Below are 10,210 nucleotides of genomic sequence, written 5' to 3' on the forward strand. Positions count from 1 at the left end.
GCTGTAGAAAATGATAGTTAAGAAAATGGTAATGAGGAAGATGAGGCTATCATTCCGAGCAACAAGTGAAAAAGATCTTGGGTCTGGGAACATTTTAAGGAGGTGACATTGAAAGATGGTATTCAAAAAAATCAATGCATCCATTGTAAAGGAATTATTCAATTACTAGTAGTAAATCAACTAGCTAGTTGAGTCGGCATTTGAAGACCCAATGTCCAGGCTACAGAAAGATAATGAGAGAAAAGCAAAAAGCTTTAAACTTTCCACCAACAAACACTAAAGTTAGTTCACAAGTTGCTGGACCAATTTTAGTGAATCCTGGGGCCAAATATGACCATGCAAGACAACGGGAGGCAACAACACATTTGGTTATGATGCATGAACATGCCTTTAGTGTTGTGGAGGAGAAGGGTTTTCTATTTATGATGAGATGCAACAATCCCTCATATGAGAAGATCAACTGAAAAACCTTAAAAAATGATTGTGTTGCTATATATATGATGCTGAGAAAAAGAAGTTGAAATCAACATTAAGGGTTGTGAGTAAAATTAGCTTGACCACATATCTTTGGAAATCTCAAAATTAGGAAATTGAATATATGATGCTTACAGATCATTATATTGATACAGAATGGCTCTTGCAGAAACGTATCCTTAGCTTTGTGCATGTTCCTCCACCTCGGCGTGGCATTGATATTGCTAATACTATTTTTAAATGCCTTAAGGAGTGAGGAATCGAAGGCAAGATCTTTACTGTGTTAGTTGACAATGCTTCCTATAATGATTCATGTTTGAGGGCTTTAAAGGATATGATATCTCGGTATAGGAAGTTAGTTTATGGTGGAAATTTGTTTCATGTGCGTTGCTGTGCACACATCTTGAACTTGTTGGTTCAAGATGGACTTGGGAGGATTAAAGGCATTATTGAAAATGTGCGTGAAAGTGTAAAGTTCATCAACCAATTTGAGGCAAGATTGCGCATGTTTGTTGAAATTACTCAAAATTTATAGCTTGGTGGGAGGAAATTAATTCTTGACTGCCCTACTTACAGGTGGCTTCCAGAGCCATATGAATGGGAAAAGGTTGAGAAAGTTACTATGTTGCTAGAAGTGTTTAATGTGGCCACACATGTTATTTTGGGAAGTGAATATCCAACTGCCAATCTATACCTTACAGAGGTATTTAGGATTAAGCATATGTCCTAGACAAAACAATTAAGGATAATTTTCTTTTCATGCAAGACATGGCTTGGACAATGAAAGCTAAATTTGACAAATATTGGAGTGAGTGCAACATGGTTATGGCACTTGCTAATATTGTGGACCCTAGGTGCAAGATGATGGGTGTTAGAATGTGCTTCCCAATGATCTATCCAAAAGATGAAACTAAAGAAAACATAAAAAAGTACAAAAAGCCCTTAATGATATGTATGCAAAATATGCTACTTTTTTAAGTGAGGATGCAGAAAGAGAACAATCTACAAATATTAATGAGAGTCATAGTACTATGACCTCTATCTTCAAGCTCTATAGGGTGGTCATTATTGATGGATTTTGTAAAACAAACAACAGCAGTTCCTTTTATAAAATCTGAAGTGAAAGTTTATTTAGATGGGCCCGTATACATTCCAAACAATAGTTTACATATTACCTTCTGTGCTTTAGATTGGTGGAAGGTGAATAGTTCAAAATTTCGAGTGTTATCTAGAATGGTTGCAGATGTTCTTACTATTCCAATATCAACAGTAACTTCAGAATCCACCTTTAGTGCAGGTCGAAGAACTATTGATTCATTTCGGGCTTCTTTGAATCCAGATACGTACAGTTGAAGCCTTAATTTGTGGAGGATATTGGCTTCAGATTCTACATGGTATTAGGAACAAACCTAAGGTATTTTAGTTCTTTGATGCTTCTAAATATATTTGGGGTTTATGAAAGAATTTATCTAATTTTAACATAATATGTTTCAATGCTTTTAGGTGGATCAAAATCCAAAAGAGATTGTATTACCAATCTAAATTTTCTTATAAGCTGGCAGCAATGGCAGATATACTCTCTCAACACTAAGTATAAAAAAAAAAAAAACTAAAATATTTTTCTACTGTTTATGTTATGACTTGAAATAATTATGATGTCTATATTATTTATAGCTAGGTTAAATGGCAACATAGAAGGTGGATAAAGAGTTGAAAATTTTGGAACATTTTTGAATGTATTAAACTATTTTGTCTTTTTTATTCAAGCTATTATAATTTACTGGATTAATGAAGTTGTAAATGATAGCATATTTTGATGTCTAGGAATTTCATGATGTTAGATAACTGCTAAATTGATTATAAATTGTAAATTTCATGAAGTCTTGATCCATAGTGCTCAGGACTTTCCAACTCTATGAATTGATTGAGTTACTTTTATTTTGTACTTATAATTTTGTATTGATTAAGTTAAGTTTCGAGTTGAGCCGATCCAGTTCGTAGTCATCATCGAGTTGACCTTGAGCTAAAAAAATTAGCTCATATCGAGCTCGAGCTGAGCTATGAGCCAAGCTAAAATCAATCAATTGAGTTCAAGCTAGGCCTAGCTCAGCTTATTGCCAGCCTTAGTCGAGTGCATGTGCTTTATTAGAGGGCTCACTTGGTTCACTAACTATCATGCCTTGAGATGACCTTCGCTCAATTTGATGAAGTCATCAAATCGAAGATCATCAATGGTTGTGAGACTAATCAATCGAGATGGTTTGGATTAATAACCTTCAATAACAAATAATTGAGGAGGGATGCCATTGATGGGATGAACAAGTAGGAGCTTGATGGTTGCAATATCATTGTTAATGAGAGGTATTTTTTCACAAAAATAGTGTTTGTTAAAATAAAATAATTAACTATTTAATAATTAATTAGTTTTTATAAAAAGCAAAAATAAGTGAAACGCCTAATTTTTTTTTTTTTTTTTTTAAATATGACATCCTCTCAATGAGTACTAGGGGGTTTGTCAAATACTATGCACATTCAAGTAAAAAAAGAAAGAAAGAGAAAATTTCATATTAAAACTCAATTTGAAGAGCTATTACTTGCTAATTTAGTATTATTTTTTTAAATGGATTTTAATTGGTGATGTGTCTTGGGGTAATGATAAATTATTATTATTCTACTCTAGATCACATATTTTGAGAAAAAAAAACAAATTTAGTACACCAAACTTGATGTTTGTTTAAGATCCACGACAAAAATATAACACCTCCACTAACTTTCACTTACGAATTTGCAAGTTGATGATTGTTTAAATTTTCAAATGCAAATGATAGATTTTTTTAATCTTTTTTTAAATTTTATAATGTTGTATCATATTTTTTTATATATGAGAAAATGTGTTTAATGAAAAACCTATCTTAGAATGAAAAATCTTTTATGTGAATCTCATATTTTGAAATAAACTTTTCATATTTCGAAACATGCATTAATAGTATTTGTCATGAATGTTCAAATGTTTGAAAAATTCAAAGTTCATGTCTCATGTTTTGAAACTTAGTCTCTATTTTCAAAACATCATTCTGCCATGTTTCTATACTTGTTTCGAAATACTTTTTGAAAATGTTTCTATGTTTGATAAGTCTGCATGCTATATTTTGAAACCTATTTGAGATTTAAGCATATGTTTCGAAACCTATATGATATGTTTCGAAACTTCTGACAATTCTGTCAGCAGAGCATTTAAAATCTGATTTCCATATGTTTTGAAATAAGTTTTTTGAAGTATGTTTCGAAACTTTCATAGCATGTTTTGAAACATCTGACTTTGTTAGCAAAATATTAAAAAACTCGAGATGCTTTTGCTTTTCATTCTCTTTATATTCAAATTTTTTTCAAGAAACTTAATTTTTATTTTATCTCCATAATTTCAATTTCAAATTTTGTAAGTGGAGAACAAAACAAAATCATAAGTAAGCATAAAACATTGTTTGCTACTCATTTTGTCTCTAAGTGCATAACCAACTATAAAGACTGGACGTTTCGAAACATGTGATTTATGTTTCGAAACCTTAGTGTAAAAGTGTGTTGTTTCAAAATCAATAAGGTGTGTTTCGAAACCTATTTTAATGTATTGTCTCTAACGGTTATAATTAGCCAAATCCCTATCTCTTAATATATATAGCAATTCTTTGAAGACAAGGACAAGGACTTACAAGCACATACACGAAAACACACATACAAGAGACAGAAGATACATACTCAAGCACTTGTGAACGAAATCTTTTTGACAAGCTTTCAAAGAAGATCCATACATACAATCCTTGATGTGCATTATGGTGTGAAAAGGAGAAGCAAGCTGAAATTCGAAGTCTCATCCTTCTAGCTCTCCTCACTTCAAACTAAGAAATTTGTACAACTATTTGGTAAGACATTCTATTACATTAAATCTGTTGGGTTGTAAAAGATAAGTTTTATTTATCTTGTTATTGGTTGTAAGATTTGAGTTTAGCCTTAAAACTTATTGTGGTGTAAGGTTTAAGTTGAGTCATAAAAACTCATTATGTACAATATTTTAGGGTAAACCATGGTAAAACCCTTGTTGTGGTTGATCATTAGTGAAAGTGATTGTGTTTGAAAATTCTTCAAGTGGGTAAGCTTGAAGGTAGTGGATTAGGCGGGGTGCCGAACCACTATAAATCTCGTGTGCACTTGCTTTACTATTTTACTTGCATATTCTTTTTGTTTAAATCTTTCAAAAGAATCCTTTTTTAAAAGCTAAAAATTTCGAAATAAGCAAACCAGAGAGTAAGGTTTTAAAACATATATAGTAGATTTCGAAACATAATATTCTGCAAACAATAGATCTTTAAATTATCAAAAAATTTATCCTAATCCCAATTCCCCCCTCTTAGGATATATTTTCCATCATTTGGAACTAACATATAATACCTTAATAAAAAAAACTTGGTATTTTTGAAATTAAAAAATTAGATTAGTGCATTTTGGGAAGTTCATGGGTTTCATAAAGATTTCAATATCCGTACAAGTATATCATTTTGTTATTTAAATTATTATAAATAGAGGAAAATCTCTCTTCCAAAATAAGCATTTCTTCCATCACAATCTCAATCTTCCTTGCTTCATTTCTATTACTCCGCGTCTTACTTAAGTATTGAAATGGCTTTCTGGACTAGTTCCAGACAATCTCATCAATTTCTTCTATAACGTGCTAAGCTCAATAGTTTTCATCCAAAGTTTCTTGCCATCTAATATGTTTCGTTCTCTTAAATATATCAGCAATCAAACTTAGTGCATCATCTAATAGTAACTTCTTTTTACTGCAACCACCCTTTCACAGTATTTGCCAATCCATTTACTTAACTTTATATTATGTATCTAAATATATATAAAAGGGTATTTTACTGAATTTGTTTTTTTTTCTGTAAATGAAAAATGTATTAAGAAGAAAAAAGCACACAAATGTTTACAGAAGACCATCCGGCCAGACCCCGCAAAAAACATGAGGAAACAAAAGCACATTAGAAAAGGAAACAAAACCACAACTGCCTCAATCATGATGCGAAAAGAAAATAGCAAACCCACCAAATTATGAACATTCTGTCAAGATATATACTTTTTGATCAATGGATCAATTCTTTCCACGCTTTTAACTGTACTTTAAAGGCTGAAACTTTCTCGTGTTCGCTAGATGGCTAACGCATAACTACTGTGCAAACACATATATGACTAGTAATAACTAAGATTATATGTTCCCTTGTCAACTGCTAGCTCCATAACACTGTAACATAACACATATATTATCTGAAAATTATAATATAATATATCTAGCCTTAAAGACTTTGAATTCAGTACATAACCCAAAGAGAAAGAACTTTATAGGGTAACAAAAGGTTGCAGGCTGCATTTATTCTCTTGTTTTTGAATCACTGTATTGTACGCTTCAACTTATATATATCACATTTCCAAAATACCGAAAACATTAAATACCTAAAAGTCTCCAAAAGGGTTGAACCTGAACATAAAATTAGATGATAGGTAGTATGGAGGGTCTTTGAGATGGCGGCATGCATGATCATGATGGGAGGTAGGCAGCCGCGCCACATATGGCATCCCACAGTGACAAGTGTCATGAGATGAGAGAAATCATATGTAGAAGTGGATTAGAATCTACACATCTATAGTTCCATCAACTAATTGGGTCACATCTCAATTCGTCAAATTAAATGAAATATAAACAAGGATGAAAATATATAGATATTTGACAAAAAAGTTCAACTTCCCTACAAGGAATGCTGGAAGATAGGGTACGTACCCTTTTCTTTCCAGATAGGATGAGCTCTACGCTGCCCATGCCTGGAACAAAGCAGCAGGTTGACATCTCTGATCAAGATGAATTGAACAATATCATCAACTTGAACACAAAATACATATTTTTTACTATTCCAGCCCCCCATGCTACCATACAGTCTATTCGCCTAATTACACAACTGGAAAGCTTCCTAACTCGCCCGTTGAAACATGTTCTTTGCGGCACGTGTTAATTCATGAGATCAAACTTTGATTCTTCTCTAATAGGCAGCTCTCGTTTTCCTCAGTTCAATGTGAATATATTCTGACAATATAGTACATATATATTACATGTATATATATAAGCATGAGGGCAGCAAACAAAAGTCAACTGCCCATAGAGGTAATTTCGTCTAAATCTCTCCTTTGTCCATACCTCGTCAGGGCTAACAGGTAGAACAGTACTTAGACTCTCAAACCATCCTCTATAAATAGGCCAATGCTATCTTCAGAATGTTGCATCACATATTGCAGCAATATTTTATATATCTTCTACTCGCAGATTCCCCCGGCCCCTTCCTAGCAAATTATTTGAAGAGTCATGTTTGCAATGGCGCCGCAGAGATACATCTTTGCATGTCTCCTTGTTATCTTTCTTTCTTTCCTCTCTTGCTACAGCACTTCGCCCGAGTACCCATCTCAGAACCATCATCTTCAAGCATCTGCGTCATCAGAAGCTTACTTTCAGAATAAAATTCGCAGGCTTTTAGCTTCGGTCAAGACAGTTAGTGTTGATGATTTCGGAGCAAAAGGTGATGGAAGCGATGACACCCAGGTACGTACCCATACAGTTTGGCAGAGCCATGCATTAACAATTTCTTTGAAACAACAATAACTTAGTTTCCTGCTTTGAAACGTTTAGGATTGATGGTTTGCTTTCTGTGCAATATTAATTATTTCTTCAGGCATTTAAGAAAGCATGGCAGGCTGCTTGTTCATCATCTGCAGCCGCTACTCTGTTGGTACCCAAAAAGAAGTACCTCGTCAAGCCAATCAGATTCGCCGGCCCATGTAAAGCTGTTCTAACTTTGCAGGTAATTCAGAGAGTTTGATTGCATACTGAGAAGACGAACAAATTAAATGACATTTATTTTCTATGGATATAACAGATCTATGGAACCATTGAAGCATCTGCCAATCGAGCCGACTACAAGGAAGATGCGACACACTGGCTTTTATTTGACAGCGTGCAGAATTTACAGGTTCAAGGGGGTGGAACCATCGATGGCAACGGGAACACGTGGTGGGAGAATTCCTGCAAGATCAATAAGGCCCTTGTAAGCCATTAATTATCATCCAACGCTTCTCTTCTCCCATCTTAATGTTATATATATTTTCTCATATCAATCACCTTAATACTGAGTCCATAATTAACTACTTCTTTCCCTTGGATTGATCTGCAGCCCTGCAAGGATGCGCCAACGGTATGTTATGTCTTCACCCCGTATATATTCAAAGCACTGCCACTGGTACTATATTCGGAATTCATAAAATAATGGGATATCATCTTCTGTATATATGTTTGTGATGGCAGGCATTAACCTTCTACAATTGCAAGAATATTATTGTGAAGAATTTGAAGATCCAACAGGCGCAACAAATTCACCTGTCTTTCGAGAAATCCACAAATGTTCAAGCATCAAGCCTCACCGTGACTTCACCGCAGACGAGCCCCAATACCGATGGAATCCACATTACGGACACTCAAAACATCCAGATTTCGAGTTGTGTTATAGGGACAGGTACCCGTCAAAACAATTTTTGATATTTGACATTAAAAAGAGCACGAGATGTTAACTATAAACGCATACTGATACTGCATCACCATGCGTAATTAATATGCTGAAGGTGATGACTGCATTTCAATTGTAAGTGGGTCTCAGAAGGTGAAAGCCACGGACATAACCTGCGGACCAGGCCATGGCATCAGGTCTCCTCCATCTCTTGTTCTTTTTTCTCTCCACACAATTGGTTATATTTTATCTTGATTTCATATTGCTTAATTTGGCTGTTATGAAATTCAGCATTGGAAGCTTGGGTTCTGGGAATTCCAAGGCTTTTGTTTCGGATGTTTTGGTGAATGGGGCTAAGCTGTATGGAACACAAAATGGACTTAGGATCAAGACATGGCAGGTATATTCAGACGGATTCTCTAATTAAGTGAGCACGTTTTTAGAATTTATATTTAGAATAAAAAAATAATCCTTAATGAATGGATATATATATATATATATGCAGGGTGGATCAGGAAGCGCCAGCAACATCAAATTTCTTAATGTGCAGATGAATAATGTGGACAATCCTATCATCATAGACCAAAGTTATTGTGACCAAGATAAACCATGTAAAGAGAAGGTACTATATATATAATTTCATCCTAAGAATCTCCTAGTTATATACATAAAAGAAATAACCAACTTTCTTAGTTAACTCTTAACATCTATTTCTTTTTTTTTTTTTTCTAACAAAATTCTGTATTATCTGAGCAGGGCTCTGCTGTTCAAGTTAAAGACGTGCTCTACCAAAATATCCAAGGAACAAGTGCCTCCGATGTCGCCATAAACTTCAGCTGCAGCATGGACTTCCCATGTGAAGGGATTGTGTTGCAGAATGTAAACATTAAAAGAGAAGGTGCTGCTGCTGCTGCCTCCAAGGCTTCATGCAACAATGTCAAACTCAGTGAGACAGAAGCTGTTGCGCCCCATTGTCCTTGAACGAGAGAAAACTACAGATACTATGAAATTCACTAGGGATTGGAGGAGAAATCGGAATTTTTTATTATTTGGGCATGCACCATAGTGTCTATAAGTTGGGGTATAGTTATCAAAATAAAGGTTGATTTTGATTCATTACATTTAATAAACATTGATGTATAAACGGCATTGTTTTATGTATTGAAGGATCCCCTTATTTCTGTTAGAAGTTATATGGGATTTTCTCTGCAGTTTAAATATACATTATATTAGGGCTAAGCGAGGAAACTGCAGAAAATCAATCGATCGAACGTAACCACCAAACCCATGGTTTAGTTCCCTGAAGCAATAGTGGGCTTTGGCTTAGGATTTTCCATGACCAAGTCGTTGTGGCAATGGTTTCATGTATCAGTAAACTGAAACAAACCCGATGTACTGCTAGGGCATTTCCTTGAGCTGTAGCACTAGATTAACAATACTGGTTTACTTTGTGCATTGATGTATTAATTATTTATGCTAGAATATTTGGGTATGGTCATTTAATCATATCATTTAATTAGATGACCCCTACATCGATCATTTAATAACAAAATTTTAACAAGTGAAGCTGTGTATATTGTTCAATAGTTGATCTCCATCAATTAAGCTTCTAGTTAGAACGTAAGCTGAGCATATTATTTTAGCATGTACCATAGTGTCTGTCTGTTGTAATTGCAATTTCTTGCTTTTGTTGAATCCTCTAATTTATAGCCTGCTTGATCCTTAGCTAGGCTACTTGTGAAATGCTAACTCTAAGGAACCCCCCGTTTTCCCCTTTCCCAACCACCATACCTAGCTTATTGGCAATCTCCTCTCCCATGCTCCCACCAGTAGCCACTAGTATCTAGGGTCAAGTAACTAAAGATGATGACTCTTTGGGATTCTGTTCAATGAATTATCTTTTACAAAAAGAAAAAAAAAAAATTGTGTTTGATTTTGTTATAAGTTTTTATGTATTCATTTTAATTTAATGTTTCAAATTTGTGGTCAAATTTTTTTTCCATTTGAAAAAATAAAAACTAAATTCATTGTTTAAATTTTGCTTGTCATTTTTAAAAATTTAATAACACAAAAAACAAAAAATAACATTTAATAAATTTATTTGTGTTAATTTTTTTCGTACAATGTTAGATTCTTTTAAG

General features: G+C 34.0%; 1 protein-coding gene across 1 annotated transcript; it reads left to right on the forward strand.

Moving 5' to 3' along the window:
* The first annotated feature begins 6,820 nt into the window (after positions 1-6,820).
* On the forward strand, positions 6,821-9,507 carry LOC127787816 (polygalacturonase-like). The gene is made up of 9 exons (XM_052315836.1): positions 6,821-7,111; positions 7,242-7,370; positions 7,446-7,613; positions 7,740-7,760; positions 7,871-8,078; positions 8,185-8,266; positions 8,361-8,469; positions 8,575-8,691; positions 8,826-9,507. The coding sequence occupies exons 1-9, from the start codon at positions 6,878-6,880 to the stop codon at positions 9,048-9,050; spliced, it is 1,293 nt and encodes a 430-aa protein (XP_052171796.1). The 5' UTR covers positions 6,821-6,877; the 3' UTR covers positions 9,051-9,507.
* Positions 9,508-10,210: the final 703 nt, after the last annotated feature.

The sequence above is a fragment of the Diospyros lotus genome, chromosome 13, assembly GCF_014633365.1.
Source record: "Diospyros lotus cultivar Yz01 chromosome 13, ASM1463336v1, whole genome shotgun sequence".
Taxonomy (NCBI): Eukaryota; Viridiplantae; Streptophyta; class Magnoliopsida; order Ericales; family Ebenaceae; genus Diospyros; species Diospyros lotus.

Coding starts and splice junctions, on each gene's coding strand:
- LOC127787816 (XM_052315836.1), top strand. CDS start 6,878: ATGTTTGCAATGGCGCCGCAGAGATACATCTTTGCATGTCTCCTTGTT. Junction 7,614..7,739: donor GCAAGATCAATAAGGCCCTT/GTAAGCCATTAA, acceptor ATTGATCTGCAG/CCCTGCAAGGATGCGCCAAC. Junction 8,079..8,184: donor GAGTTGTGTTATAGGGACAG/GTACCCGTCAAA, acceptor AATATGCTGAAG/GTGATGACTGCATTTCAATT.